This window comes from Urocitellus parryii, chromosome 6, assembly GCF_045843805.1.
Source record: "Urocitellus parryii isolate mUroPar1 chromosome 6, mUroPar1.hap1, whole genome shotgun sequence".
Classification (NCBI taxonomy): domain Eukaryota; kingdom Metazoa; phylum Chordata; class Mammalia; order Rodentia; family Sciuridae; genus Urocitellus; species Urocitellus parryii.
In genome coordinates this window covers 57,096,253-57,112,832 of record NC_135536.1, presented here as the reverse complement: position 1 = coordinate 57,112,832, position 16,580 = coordinate 57,096,253, and the positions used below count along the sequence as shown (strand labels likewise).

The 16,580-nt window shown below is 32.6% G+C and overlaps 1 protein-coding gene and 1 pseudogene across 1 annotated transcript; one reads left to right on the top strand and one right to left on the bottom strand.

Annotated features, from left to right (window-relative positions):
* Positions 1-2,704: 2,704 nt before the first annotated feature.
* LOC113184356 (small integral membrane protein 30-like) lies at positions 2,705-2,878 on the bottom strand. Its single transcript, XM_026391032.1, has one exon. The coding sequence runs from the start codon at positions 2,876-2,878 to the stop codon at positions 2,705-2,707; it is 174 nt and encodes a 57-aa protein (XP_026246817.1).
* Positions 2,879-13,088: 10,210 nt separating this feature from the next.
* On the top strand, positions 13,089-14,866 carry LOC113184392 (heterogeneous nuclear ribonucleoprotein R pseudogene; annotated as a pseudogene).
* Positions 14,867-16,580: the final 1,714 nt, after the last annotated feature.

The following is a 16,580-nucleotide window of genomic DNA, read 5'->3' as shown; positions in this document are numbered from 1 at the left end:
ATTTAATTTTATGTGGTGCTGAGGATAAAACCCAGGGCCTTGCATGTGTTAGGCTTGCGCTGTACCGCTGAGCCACAATCCTAGCCCCTGCCATTCTTCTTTCATTACTTTACTAATTATTAAATAGATGGAACTTACTACAAAATGATCCATGGTTTTACTTTAAAAATGTATTCATTTAGTAGACAGATGGGCATATTTAATAAGAAATTCAAATTAAGCATGACATCTTTCTTTAAGTGAAATGAACCCTTTGCATTTAAATTTATGAATGCTGCAAGATAAAACAATGAAAGAGGAGACTTTAAGAAATGAGCAGGAGTCTTCAAATATCTGCTGCATGCAAAATAGATGGAAATGAGAATGAACACAGGAAGTTAATTTGTTTCTATTTTGAGCACCACCCTTTATACAGAGTTATTCCTTTACTTTTCTGTATTGTTTTTGCTGTCTAATATAAAAAAAAATCATTCAGAAACTTCTCAGATAGTGAATTCCAAATGTTCTGATTTCTCAATAATGTACATCATGTTTTCTTTGCATTTAGATTTTTGAGATCTGTTTTTGGTTTTGCTTATGGAAGTAGAATATAAGAAAGAACTCCTGAGGGTTAACGTCTATGAAGGTTGTTTGAAATAAATACAACGTGCATCTGTTCTGTCTCATATCATCTATTTGAAACTCTAAGTAAGCAAATTGCATCGTTCACATCAGAAAACACTATGGACTGAATCAATGTAATAAGCAGTGTTGCAGGAGGGTCAAGCTTCAAAATAGTGGAGAGTAATCACACATCCTTCCTGGAAAACGTGTATTCTGGAGGGAAAAAAAAATTAAAGAGGAAAAAAAAATTAAAGAGGAAAAAAAAATCACCGAGAGCTCAGGAGGTCACATTATGATTACTTCTTTCTTCACTACCCGTCAAATTTAGGCAATTTGTCATCCCAAAAGGAAATAACCTCTTCAACTTTCCTCTCTAGAAATCTTAAAAATAGTTATCTTGTTTCTTCTATACTCATACTTCCTTTTATACTACCTGCATATACCTAAATTAACAGGCAAAATATATAGTCCACCCTGTTTTTATCAGTCCACTTTGAGATTGTGTATTTTTATGTTAGATGACATCTTAAATGATAATATAAAAATCATGTTAAGTGAAATAAGCCAGAAACAGAAAGACAAATATTGCACATTTACTCTTATCCAAGTACAAAAGGGACTATTAAGGACTGGGAAGGGATTGGGGAGGGGAAGAAGAGGGGCAGAAAGGAAGGTGGACATGATCAGCTCATGATAAATGTGTATGAAAATGTCAACATGAAACCCATTAATTTGTAATTAATGTATGTTTATAAAAAATAAATGTCTTTAAAAAATCTTTAAAAAGTTACCATTTACAATGCCAAACATTTTGCGGTGTGAACATATACTTAATAATGTTTTCATAAAATACTGTGTTAATTCATTTTAAATCAGTCACTCACATCTTTACACATTCTATTTATCTTGCTTTGCCTTTGCCTCTCCTCCATCTTTCCTGTCTTCAATTGGATTAGTCCAGTTATTATAATCTTCATTTTCTTTGCCTTTGATTCAAAATTTCTGTTTCCACTATTTTGTTATACAATATTTTTACCTATGTACTTGATTCAAAAAGTCCAAAGTTTATCTTTGCATTCTTCATGAACAAAACATCATCAGAACTTTAAACCTCATTCTGATTGCTTCTCCCTGATAAAGTATTGAGAAATTTTTGTTTCTTGATATCTCAAACACGTTTTGTTGTTGTTGTTGTTTTATATAAAGTCAATGTTTCCTGAGTGACCAATAGTTATTTGCCAAATTTCCCCTACTATTCCTCAAATTTCAGTTCTACCTTGTAGGTCCTATTTCTTTTATCATGAAGTATAATCAACAACAAAAACCCTTAGTAAACTAACTATGTAGTAAACTCTAAGTTTCTGTTTCCTATAAATTTATTATTTACATCTTATTTTAGCTGAATTTAAGGTGAAAGGTTTAGTTATTTTTGACTTTCTTTTTTATTGTGACTTAAAAAAACAGATGAGTTTATATTAATATATGACTTTTCAACATGAGGATATTACTCAATACAAAGTTTGTTTTGCATACATTGAATCTCTTCCAATGTCAATTTAATTTTTTTAACATTAATTTTCTCCATTTCAATATTAGATACATTAAATACATTTTTTTCCAAACATTTTATTCCCTAGAAATAAACATTTCAATTTTGGCTATTTGATATTCAATTACAGTATTAACTTGGGAGATAAAACAAACATAATAAAGACATGGAGAAAAAGACTCCTTAAGGATTCAGGAGGCAGTATGATCACTCTCAACAGTGGAGATTTGCTAGATTCTGGACAAGAGATTTCTCCTCCTATTTCACATGCTTTGAGAATTTTGAAACTATCAAGTAGTACTCCTATAAATTTATGCTATCCCACATCTTTCACCCTTTTTCTAAGCAGCAAATACAATTTATAGACTGCAGTTTTCACTGCATTATTTGTTATAAAGAAACATTATTTCCCATTTAATGAACATCTATTTGTTCCCATTTCATGGGAAACAACTTAGAATATGAAACAATTACTGTTCATTGGGAAAATTACAGAATAAAACCCAGGTTTAACCTCAATAACAGAAAAGTTTTCAGGGTGAACTTTGAAAGTCATATCTGTCCATTCTGGTTTTGTGCATACACACCAAGGAAAGCACAAATGCCTGTAATGCTTAGAACCACACCAAACAAGATTGCATCTTTGGCTTCTACTGCTTCAACAACTGGCAGAACCAAAAGCAGTGAAATGATGATGAAGAGCAATTGTGTTGACACTGAGGTCATAATGTTGGAATCATGAAGGCTAAAGGTTCCAACAAAATGGTATATATAAAAATCTATCTGACTTGAAATATTCCCTTTTTGGAGCTCTGGATGCTGAGGCTAAGAGAGTGCACATGACATCACTTTCCAGGAAGCAACCATTACAGGACTCTTATTGTGACTTTTGAGAAATCTATTAATTATGCCTTTGTTGGTAAACTTTCCCCTGGATGCCATCAAGAGTCTTTCCTGTCTTCAGTATTCAGTGAATGTCAAGATAGTTCTATTATTATTTATCTACCTGTAACTCATTATTTTCACCAGTTCTTGACTCTTTCTTAGCCATTATCTTTAAATATCAGCCTTTTCATTTTTACCTACTCCTTCCTCTCAAAGTCCACTTAAATGCATGTTCAATCTTGTTATTTTATTCTCTGAGTCTTTTCAAGTCTGTTTTACATTTCTTTGCTTTACCTCTATGAGTTATTTTGGCATGAATTTTTTCAAGATCATCCTCCAGTTAGTTTACTCATGACTTTTTTCAAATATTTCTAATCTGCAGTTAAACCAACAGAGTTTTTATTTCTAATGATTTTTTACCACTAAGTTATTTTTTTGTATCTTGTCCATGTTGTCTTAACTTCCTTTATTTTATCACTTTTGTTCTTGAGATTATTTTTTCTATTATTTTATAAAATTTTAAGGATAACTGTTTTAGACTTTACTCCTTTAATTTCATTATGTGAATTACTTCTGCATCTAATTTCAATGTTTGCTGTTTAATCTTAATACTAGCAAAACTACAAAATATTACAAAACATTTGGTGTTGAATTTCACATAGACCCTTTTGACCTTACCACATAAAAATATATCATGAAGGTAAATTTCCAATAATATAGAAAAAATAAATCAGCATAGTGTTATTAATTTGGTATTATTTTGACTTGCAAAAATATTGGTAACAGAGAAATGACCATAAAAGATATTAGTCAAATAACCTGCTATATATTCACACTGTGGAAAATACATGTATATTCATTCCATTGAATGTATGCTTATTTTGGAAAAGACACACCAAAAGGATCAATGATAATATAATGGTATCTATTTATTATTTATCTATTTATTATTTATGGAAGACTATTTTGCCACAATATTTCTCTTCTGTTACTCCCATTATCACTAGTATTATATAACTAACATGAAGCAAAGTTGTTTGTTTCTCAGTAAAACATGAACTTTTAGGACAATCTTATCCAGAATTGATCAAAGAAAAGATCACCTGTACTCATTTACATTGAAATAGTCCTTTGAATTAATTCAGCTCTAGTTCATAATTTTATATAAGTACTGTTTAATCTCTTCTCATATTGACTAATTTGCATAACACTGTTGTCTGCCTCCCTCTGATTCTCTGTCAGACTAATTCTCTCTGATCAAGTTTAAAGCCAAAAAATACTTAATTATTAATAGGACTAACCTGCTATAAAATAGAAATATGTGATTGATATAACTTCATTAATCTCAAATATATAAAATAATTCATATCGTGCTCTTTTTCAGCAGAAATATTTTTCAGTATCTTTTTCTCTAATGTAGAGCATTATTAACAGCAAAAATGTATTCTAAACTTCAGGTCCTTAAAGTCTTTGGAAGGCTTCTGAATCCAGTAAAAAACAAGAGAGTATATTTAAAAATTAATTGAGCCAATGTTTTCTACATGTGGCCCAGGGGGGAAAAAAAAAATCTTTGAACATCTATTAATAAGTAAACAATAGTACTTGAAGACTATTTTTCATTGGACTCTTTTCTGTTTTCCCTTTATTATAGGAAAGTCAAGAACAAACATGAATGTTCATTTAACACCACCACCTAAGTTCCTAGAAATGCTCTTTCAGTGCTCTGCTGCATAGCTTCATTCTCCTCAGTATATGGGCTTCTATTTTCTCTCACCATTAGTCTCAGAAAGCATCTAAGATTTGCTTACTATACTTTTTCTGCACTTTCCAGCAATTAGAGGTTGAGTTTTCTGATGCTATACTGAAAAAAATATTCCCCAAAGTTCACATATGCCTAAAAATTGAATATGATTTGGCTCCAGAGAAAAAAAAATGATAAGAGAGTATATGTGTTTAAATCACTGCAGTGGGGTAAAAGCAGACATTCACCTAAGGTGCATTATTCTATGAATGCTCAGCATAGACCATTACATATATACCGGTTTCCTCTAAAATATCAAGAAGAATTTAAAGTAAAATGTTTTTTGTTTTGTTTTGATCTCTAAGTTATGTGTTGGACAAAGTAAGAAAGTTGAAAGGTGAAATGATTGGGTTATGAGATTTTTATCCTAATCAGTGCCTTAATTCCATTTTTCTTTTCAGGTATTTTGCTAACAGTGCAAAAAAGCTGACTAAAACAGTGGTCAAAGTGAATAATTCTGAGCCAAAATTCAGTTTTCTTCCTTTACTGAATAAACATTCTCACTCTCTGAGGAAGTTATTCTTCAGAGTCATTTCTAGTTGCTAATGACTTGATCAGAGGAAACCAAAAAATTTGCAGAGTTTCTATTAAAACAGTGTGATGACATAATGGCTTTCCAAAGATGTCCATATCCTAATGCCTAGAACGTATGTATAGTAAGTGTCAAAAGGATTTTGCAAACATAATCAAGATTATGGATCTGGGTTACCTTTGTGAACCCAATCTAGTCTTTATGATCCCTTAAAAGGAAAGAACTGTGTCTAGTTGATGATATTGGAGAAATATAGTAGAAGAGGAGGCAAGAGAGTAGCAACAGAAGGGGAAGTCAGAGAGAGTCCAAGTGAAAAAGGATTTCATGTACATTTTCTGACTATGGAATGAAGGGATCAATCTAAGTATGGGATAGAGACTCCTGGGAGTAAAGGGTATCCAGCAACTGACAGCCAGGGAGGAAATGAACAAGGAGCTAGATATTGTCAATAACTTGAAAATCTTGTAAGCACATCCTTTCCAGAGGCTTCCAATGAGTTCAGATACATAAAACTTCCAGTCTTGTGAAACCAACTAAAGCAGTGAATCCAGTTGAATGATGCCAGACTTTTGACGTACAGAAAGCATGTGTTAATACATGTATTATTTTAAAGGTAACTTTGTTATTTTTTGTTATAACAATGAAAGAAAACTAGTACATACAGATAATGCATCCTCATGAATGTTAACTTTCCCACCATCAGATGATATGTGGAGAGCCAAATGTATCTCCCATCACAATCTGGAAACTCAGCAACACAACATGATCTCGTATCTCATGATCCTCTACACACTGAAGGAAAACACTGTGGTCAAAAAGTGGTCTTCTCAATCACTGAATGGGCAGCAGTTTCTCTCACAAGGAGAATTTTCTCTCCTTTGGTGAAGTTAGTACATTACTAATGGGAATCTAGACCCCTGAGTTAACTGTTCTTTGGTTACACAACTATTTTAGTTTACACACACACCCCAAAAAAAAAAGAAAATTTTTTTTCATAACCTACCTAGAGGAACAAGGTGGCTAAAGTTCAGTAGGTTTTCTTTCTTAGTCTCCTTCTCCTGATCTCTGACACCAGCCTTTGGGAATGGAGAATATCTGTCCTCATATGAAAAATTTTCCTGACATGTTTTCCTAGAGGATTGTCCTGTGTTTTATGGAACTACACTACCTTTTATATATGGTGTAAACTTATCCTACAAAAGATAAATGGGTGGATGAATGAGTGATTCACGTACTTAACTAGCACTGATTTACTTCCAACATGTATATAGCAGCAGTTTCCATTCCTCATGATATACAATCCAGTAAAATATGTGATCCCCTGAAGGAAGAGACCTTACTTTTGAGAAAGATACATTCATCACTTGTAACATTAACAATGGACAGACTCAATACTTGCAATTCTTACATAACTCTAACAATATAACACAAGCATAATAGAACAATACAGTGAGTTAGATACCATTATTATGACCATTGAATTCACAATAAAAATGAGAATACAGAGAAACAATAACTTTTACAAGACTCCACAGCTTGAAAACTTCAGAATCAAAACCAGGCAGTATGGTTCCAGGGACTCTTTACCATTAAACCAAAATTCACCTTTTTACATTACCTTGGTTATATTTTATTCCAAATGCATGTGAAAATGCACATGTTCACAGAGGCATTAACAAATAAAAAGGTAATTTATTTGTACTATTTGCAAATCAATTTCAATTATCCATTATAGAATATCACACTAACTGACATACAAGATCAAATTGTCAACTAAGAAAAATTATAGAATGTACTGTTCAGTTTAGAAAGAGTTCTTTCCACATTTGTTACAGTAAGAGTTTCTCTGTTAAAATGTCAAATCCTCCACACTTAAAATTTTAACCTAAATTTTATAAGAACTATTTACAACACTAACATTAATCTCTTGGAATTTGTAATTTTTCAGACTCTGAAATATATTTTAAATTTTCAAATTTTGTAACTTTCCCCTTTACTTGCACATCTTAATAGAAACTTCAATTTAGTTAAACCTTGAAAATGATGGATTGATACGATGAAAATAGCAGTAGTTCATAGTGCATATGTAACAAGTTTACTCAACAAGATTACAAAATTGTATTATGTTCCAAAACTGCCTTCCCATATCACACACTGACCCGTCACATCCAGTCAAGTTTGAGGTTCAATGTGCCGACACCCCCAGTGAGCAATTCAATGGTCAAATATCACTCCATTCATTATTGTCTTTTATCTGGACAGTTGTTAGATGTTCAATCATAACTTTGACTGCAATGGTTATTTCATTTTTCCCTGACTTATATATTTAAAAAAAGAAAAAGAAACCAAAATAAATTAAAGGATGTACCAAATAAAACTGACATAGATTAGTTTCTAATCTCATTTTTCTTCCCTCTTAATTATAATGGTATTTAACTATTTTCATTTTTACCACTCAAAAATAGTAAATCTAAAAATATTTTCTTGATTTTCAGAGGGAGTAACTGGATCTTGAAAAATGATGAAATATATAAAGTACCTCTATAAGGGACTTAGCTTACTCTTCCTTCTCTTCCCATCCTCTCTCCTCACTAGGGATTTATTTCTTTCAGGGTGACTCAATCAGTTTTCTTCATTGTAAAGCAATGTTTTAGAGTGCCTCAGAAAGACTGGAGGGCTTCCTAAAAATATAGATTTCTGTACCCCAACTTCAGAATTTTTTATTTTGTATATCTGGGATAGAAGTAAAAAGTTTTCATTTTTGACAAGTTTCTAAGTGCTGCTGCTGCTACTTGTCTATAGATTTTAATAACTATCTTAGAGATTTGCTTCATTTCAGCAGTCTAGAACTGCTACCCAAAATTCACAGATAGACAGGCTTATAACAATTGGTATTTTCTTATACATACACTCAGAATATGATAGATATGTTCTATATTTAAGTTGTTACTATATCCCATAGTATTTTATTCATGACTATGGGAGCCAGGGATTCTTATAACTCAGGAAAAATCTGGACACCCATCCGACCCTGAAGCTACTCAGTCATTTAATACAGAAAGGCATGTTAGCAGAAGATGAGCTACTGACACACTCACTAGCAAACAGAAATGCCTGAAGACAAAACTGAAAGTGAAAAAGCATTTTTACCACTTCCTGGACTCATGTTTATATAGTGAATAAACTGATATGCTGTGTGTGTGTGTGTGTGTGTGTGTGTGTGTGTTGTGTGCACATGGACATATGTTTAGGAGAAACACAAGATTTTATCCATGTCAAAAAGATGTTGTCATAAAAGAGGTGTCTCCATAGGGTCTTTTGGGCAACAAAACAAATGATTTCTTAATACAAACTCTTTAAAGCTTACTATCTTGAACAGTTTAAAGTATATAATACAGTATATTCATGGCAATAGGTTTTAATAAAGGGATAATAGAGGCAGGTTATGTCATTGTCATATACAGATTATAATTTATAAATAAATATCATTTTTTATCCTAAAACTGCAAACAAGCTCATTCCTCTCTTGCAACCACACTGGGTCTACCTGCGGACTGGGCATCCAGTGTCTTACCCTTCTTACTGTCCCCTTATCTCAGTAGGATCCTTTCTTTTTAGAGTTCATTAGGGCAGTGATTTTGTTAACTTATTAAGTAGAACAAATTGCCAAATGTATGTTGTTGCCTTTTCACAATTTCTTAATAAATAACCACGATAATCCTCTTTCCTCATGGAAAAATATAACACTTTTTAAAAATATTGGTGTTTCTCTGAATTCAGGAAATTCTAAGCCAGATGAATGCTCTTAAAATTCCCTGAGGAAAGCTTTCATAAGAAACTGCAACACTTTACTTTGAGACATAAGAAAAACTGAATTACATAAGAAGCAACCAGATGGAAATATTCTGTAGGTGGAAAGATATAGAGCTCAGAAGCAGGTCTAGGTTTGAGTTCAGGCAGATTTGGATGGAAGGTCGCATTGCTCTTTTTGAATATATCTTTCCTCCTCCTGAATGAAATTTTCATATTATTTTGATATTCTCTTTTTATCATGTTTGCATTTTTGTATAATTTGTGCTTTTATGATTTCTTATTTTATAAAATAATTTGAAGCTTCATTATAAGGGAAATAAATGAGCACAGGATGCCAAACTGAACTAGATGTTTGTAGGTTACTAATGAGCCTGTTTGATTCCCCAAATCAAAAAGCACCTCCATTTAGTTCTAACTTAGTTCTTCACTTTAAAATTCACCCTCTCTTTTAGGGTAAAAATCAAAACTGAAACTTATCAGGTTTCTTTATAGGTTCTTAGGGATCAGAGATAACTGGTAATGCTGCCCCTTAAAGCTTTCATACTAAAATTCTATCTTCTATAAGTTATAGAATATATAATTGGGTTCTTGAAAAAAATCTGTGTGTAAACATTTAAACAGACTCAAAATTTACTGGAGATCATATCTGGATACTCATTCATACTTTAAAAACATTTATCAATTCATCACCCAAATGACTTTGTTAAACCATAGTGGACAGCTAGTATCTATGAATGAAACCCAGTTAAGAAAAGAAACCAAGAAACAAGAGTAGAGTGTTTTAAAAACAGTTTTCTTTTGAGGAATCAAAAAGATAATCTGTTAATTATTGAATCACTGAAGTAGGATAACTAGCATACATTTATCACATACAAAGGACTTATTTTTTTTTTAAAGATAGAGTGAGAGTGAGAGAGAGAGAGAGAGAATTTTTTAATATTTATTTTTTAGTTTTTGGCGGACACAACATCTTTGTTGGTATGTGGTGCTAAGGATCGAACCCGGGCCGCACGCATGCCAGGTGAGCGTGCTACCGCTTGAGCCACATCCCCAGCCCCATAAAGGACTTATAAATCTACTTTTATGTACAAGATGAAAATTTTACCTTGCTTCATAGACTACTTAATTATATATTAGTATTTTAATTAAATACAAGTGTTGTTTTCAAATGATATACTATTTGTTATACCAGTTGTGAATGTCAAACAGAATCATCATAAAATAAAAAAAATTAATTTAAGATTACATTGACAAGAAATACATTGGTAACTCAAACTGTGGTATGTACTTTCTATATTTATTTGAGGAAAAAAATTTTAACACTAGATATTTTTCCAAAGTCAACAGATTTTTAAATTCTACTTTACCAAGTGTTTATTTGAAAATTTACCTATGGCAATTAGAGTAATTTTTGGAGGCTATTAAGTTTCTCAAAATTATTATTTATAAATGATACACTAGGAAAATATCCTTTAATAACTCTTTTGCTATAGATTGAACAAAGTTTTAAAATAAAAAAAAGTATGAACTCATCACATTGCTTTTTTAGTCAGCTTTTCACTACCATGACCAAAAGACTTGACAAGATCAATTTTATTGGAGGAAAAGTTTATCTGGGGGCTCACAATTTCAGAGGTCTCAGTTCATACATTCTGACTCCATTCCTTGGGGCCTGAGATTAGGAAGAACATCATGGCAGAGGGTGTGGCAGAGAAAAGCACCTGGGTACATAGCATCAGGAAGCAGAGAGAGAGAGAGCCAACTACACTCACGTACAAAATATAAATCCCAAGGGTCTATTTCCATGAACCCACATTCTCTAGTCACACCCTACTTGCCTACAATTATCACCCACTTAATCTATATAAGGGAATGAACAATCTGATTAGGTTCAGGCTCTCATAACCCAAACATTTCATGATTTTGGGTTTGGATACAGATTGACTTGGTGGGTATTTGAGCATTTCATAAAAGTCTCTTAACATGCTCACCCCACTAGCAAGCAGGAGCAAAACCCCTTGTTTCCTAGCTGTTGGAATGATCATGAACATTTTTTTCTGAATACAGATGTCTATCCTTTCCTATAAAATGTCTAATAAACTACATCCCAAATGTAGTTTCTCTCCTCATAGTTTTATTGAGCTAGTAAAATTATTTGCTGACATTTTAAATATTGACTTTTCTACATTCTACATTCTCTAAATTTCCTTGCATTGTCTTACACATGAGCTTTTGAGGGACACCTCATATCTAAACCATAACAATTGCTTACTTTTAAAAATCAAAGTGTGCTCTGATGTGCATCATAAATACTCAGGATTTCTCAAACTGCAAAAAAAAAATCTTGAAATATTCCTTTAAAAGAGTGAATTTCAGTAAAACTGAACTCAGAGATGTGTATATAAATTTTCTACTTTCAATACTCAATCTTTTTTCACTTAAGGCTTTATTTTAACTAATTTGGATGAACTTCTATCAAAAATCAATATGAAGTTTATTATTACTGTGAAAATATATAGCTTTCATATTTTGGGCTAACCATGTAACTAATGAGAAATTAGAAAAACAATATTGGAGGTATGCATGCTTTGATTTATACTACTAATATTATTGTCATATTATTAAACTTATTATTAAATTAAGTTAATGACTTGTATTTACTTTGCTTGCAAAAATGGGTATAAAAAGTCAAAGGTACAACAGATTTTAACTTATAGTTAAGCCGAGCATGTAGTTTTCAGTTTAAATTTCTCATGATTATCACTTATCATTGAGACAAGATACAATAGAAATTATTAAAGAAGAAACTATTTTATATACAATAGAAATTATTGCACATGTTCTCTTATATTCAGACATAAAAGTTTTAAGAAGACTTTCCAACATTTTGGGCATTGTGAAAGTATTGGTATTCATACTGAAGAATTTCAACATCTTTTCAAGAGTATCAAACTAGGAATTCAGGGAGGACAGAATATTTAGTTTCATTCAATGTCCTCAGGGTTTGGATACAGATTACCTTGGTGGGTATTTGAGCATTTCATAAAAGTCTCTTAACATACTTACCCCACTAGCAAGCAGGAACAAAACCCCTTGTTTCCTAGCTGTTGGAAAGATCATGAACATTTTTTTCTGAATACAGATGTCTATTCTTTCCTATAAAATGTCTAATAAAATACTTCCCAAATGTAGTTTCTCTCCTCATAGTTTTATTGAGCTAGTAAAATTATTTGCTGACATTTTAAATATTGACTTTTCTACAATATACTGTGCTTCTTTTTTCCCCTTTGCAAATTAGTGAATTTCAGAAATCGTAGGAAGTGCTCTCCCTCTAAAGACATTGAGAAACTTTTGTGAGGGTTATGCATCATGTGGGAACTGTATCACTAAAAAATAAAATGTGATGATTATACCCACTTACTAATGAGGAGGACAGTGTTAATGAAGAGAAAGGATAAATAGTTTAACTAAGGCAGAGTAGATAGGGAATGAACAAATGGATGCCTCAGATTCCTAGCAAATGTAGAAATCATGCATAACAACCAGAAGGGGTATTTCATGATGTCAGCTCATTAGTAAAAGGTGTTTATATGCTATCTGTGCATATAATACACCTGTTCATATTATTTTCTTTTTATTAATTTTCATATTTTAGTTTATCTTTGCATTCAGATTTCTTGTCACATTTCAGATAGGCTTTATATTTCTGGAAAAGAGTATATAGATTTGCCATTATTTATGAAATTATCTACAATTGTTCATAAAAGTTGAATTGATATAAAATATATATCTATAATGCCTCTGTACATGGGTAGGGGAAAGGGGTAGCACACGTGCCATTTCTAGTAGTTTTCAAAGATCCTTGCGCTTATTCTCACAGGCATAGCTGCTGACCCCTGCTCTGCCCTCGATTGGTAGCTTATGCTGATCTTGATAAAAGAGCAATTGATGCTTTCAGGCAATTTAATGAAGCAGAAGCTTTGTCTGTACTACAACACTTTAAGAAAAGTGACTTGTCACATGTTCAGAATAAAAGTGAATTTTTATGTGGAGTTATAAAGACCAATAGGCAAAGAGGGAAACAGGGCATCAAGGTGCAAGAATCCACAGAGGAATCTGATGAAACCAAAATCAGGCCTTCTTGGAGAGGACTGGTTGTACTCTAGATATAACCACTGGACAGAAGCAGTATGGCGGTCCTCCACCAGACAGTGTATAATCTGGGTATGCAGCCTGGCATTGGAAAAAGAATTCTTTGTAGATAAAATACCAAGAGATTTGTATAAGGATGAGTTGGTGGCTCTGTTTGAGAAGACTGAACCCATTTGGGATCTAGGTCTTATGATAGATCCACACTGTCTGGTCAGAACAGGGGGTATGCATTTGTCACCTTCTGTGGAAAAGAAACTGCACAGGAAACTGTTAAACTATGTGAGAGCTATACAATTTGCCTTGGTAAACACCTTGCAGTATGCATTTCTGTGTCAAACAACAGACTTTTTGTCTGATCCATCCCAAAGAATAAAGAAAAAATCCTGGAAGAGTTCAGTAAAGTCATAGAGGGTTTGGTGGACATTATTCTCTATCATCAACCCAATGACAAAAATAACAATTGGGGGTTCAGCTTCCTTGAATTGAGAATCGCAGTCAGCAGCACAAGCCAAACTCTGGCAGATGAGTGTAAAAGTAAAAGTACGGGGGAAACGTAGCTATAATTGAATGGGTTGACACTGTGGAAAAAGCAGACCCAGAAGTCATGGAAAGTTTTATTTCTAAGAAATTTGGCTTCTACTGTGACAGAAGAAGTATTGCAAAAGTCATTTTCTGAATCTGGGGAACTTGAAAGAGTAAAGGTGAAAGATTATGCATTTGTTCATTTTGAAGAATGAGGAGCTGCTAAAAAAGACCATAGATGAAATGAATGGAAAAGAAATAGAAGGGAATAAATTGAATAGTCTTAGTTAAACTTGCAGATAAGAAAAAGAAATAGCTCCAGGCTGCTAGACAGGCCTCCAGAAGCACAGCCTATGAAGATTATTACTAACACCCTCCTTGCATGCCACCTCCAATTAGAGGTTGAAGTCATGGTGGAGGGAGAGGTGGATAAGGCTACTCTCCATATTACTTTGACTATGAAGCTTACTATGATGATTACTATGGTTGTGAGTATCATGACTATTGTGGTGGCTATGAAGGAGCCTACTACAGCTATCATGATGGTTGTATAGTAGGAGGACGAGAAAGAGGATGGGAAGGGCCAGGTGCTCCCACACACACACACCAGGGTGGAGCACCACCTTTGAGAGGTAGAACTGGCTCTTCACAGAGGAGGGCACCTTTGGGACCACCAAGAAGCTCTAGAGGTAGTAGAGAGGGTCCTGCACAATATCAGAGAGGCCATAGTTCCTGTGGAGCTCCAGGCAATCTTGAGGGCAATGTAGGAGGCAAGAGAAGGGCAGATGGTTACAACCAACCTGATTCCAAGTGACCTCAGATTGACAACCAACAGAACTGGGGTTCCCAATCCATCACTCAGCAACTGCTTCAGTCAGGTGGTGACTATTCTGATAACTATGGTTACAATAATGACAACCAGGAATTTCACCATGATACTTAAGGGTAACAGTGGAAATACATAAGCGAGAGCTTGAAAATGATAGTGGCAAGATATGATTGGCTCTAGATCTACTGCATTCTTCAAAAAAAATGGCTTAACGGTTTCATCTTTGACTAGTCATTTGCTTCCATTTGTATTGGGCTGAAGAAATCACTATTATGTATATACCCAAGTATTTTTATTATCCTTTTCATAAATGTTCTTGGACTTTGGGCTTGCAGAGTTCCCTCATTCTGGGGATCACAATGTTTTTATCATTTCAGGCTTCATTTTAGCTTCAGAACAAGCTGTTAAATCATGATTTTACAAAACCTTTGGTCTGGACAATTTAATTTTTTTAAAATTTGGGATATAATACATGAGTATGAAGTATGTTATAAATACAAATACAAGCAAGTGCTTTGTTTTAGTAGTTTTAAGAAATTAAAGCAAACAAATTTAAGTTTTCTTATATCAAAAATAACCTATGATTTTGAAGAATGAGGAGCAGCTATAGAGACCACAGATGAAATGAATGGAAAGAAATAGAAGGAGAAGAAATCGAATAGTCTTAGTTAAACATTTTCTTAGTTAAACATTGCCCAATAGTGATTCATCAACTATGGACTACAAATATAATGATATGTAACATATAGCCAAACATATAAGAAAATTTATATTGAAAATAACCTATGATTTTATGTTTTGCATTCCTAGAAGTAGGTTACCTGCATTTTTAAATTGTTATATCTTCACAATTTTTGACATCTGCCCTACAAAATTTGTTTGGCTTAAATGTCAAAGCCATGACAATTTGTTTTTTAATATGATTGAATTTCCAATTTCTTGTTCATGTAAAATTTCAATAAAACTCAAAAATCTATTCCAAAATAAATTAAAAAAAAATATATACATCCATGAGAGATGACCTGTGCCACAAAAAAATTACCAGTCTAATTTTCTATCTTTTACATCTGGATTGCTTTGCAAAACTTGTAGTGTTTAATTTCATATTCACATTGCTTTGCGTAATAAACAAATCAATAATAGTTGAATTAATAGTGATAGATTAATGTCAAATAAAATAATTATATGCTAATAATACAAATAATGAATTGATAAATGATTCTTAGAAGATAGATATATATAGTTTCAGGCTGATTAATTAAAATAAGTAATTGAGAAACACCACTATTACTAAATTAAGCAAGGGGTATATTGTTAATAAAGAAGATACTTGAGGATTCAAGACATTCCATAGCAATCAATACTAACCATATAAGTATAGAAAATGATGGAATTTCAATAGGATTATTGTTATGGAAGTTGTTTGTAACAATTTATTTGCCACATGTTATTTCATTCATATTTTCTTAAAAGCATTAGTTAAAATTATCTCTTTATGATCATCTGGTATGGATTTCGTCATTAAATGAATAGAAATCATAACAAAGTACCTGCTCTTTATCATAACCTAGTCAAGAAATTACTTTCTCATAATTCATGTTTTAACACAGGAGCTTATTGAATGTTCAGAATCTTTTAAATAAATTTTCTTGGTTGTGACAATTTATGTATCTAAATTTCATAATCAAGTAGTAATTGTGCAGTAATACAGGATATTTTAATATGAATTTTTAACTCCCTTTAATAAAAAATGGTAACTTCTAAATAAGAACAAACAAAACAACTGAGAAGGTGGTGCCAGGAGTAGACAGGTTTCTTCAGAGCTATTGCTTACCTGTTCTGAGAGAAAATACAGATCATGAAACTGTTCTAAAATGGAACCAGGATTGGAAAA

Excerpts from the sequence above, each read along its gene's own strand:
- LOC113184356 (XM_026391032.1), bottom strand. The coding sequence starts at position 2,878 with ATGACCTCAGTGTCAACACAATTGCTCTTCATCATCATTTCACTGCTT.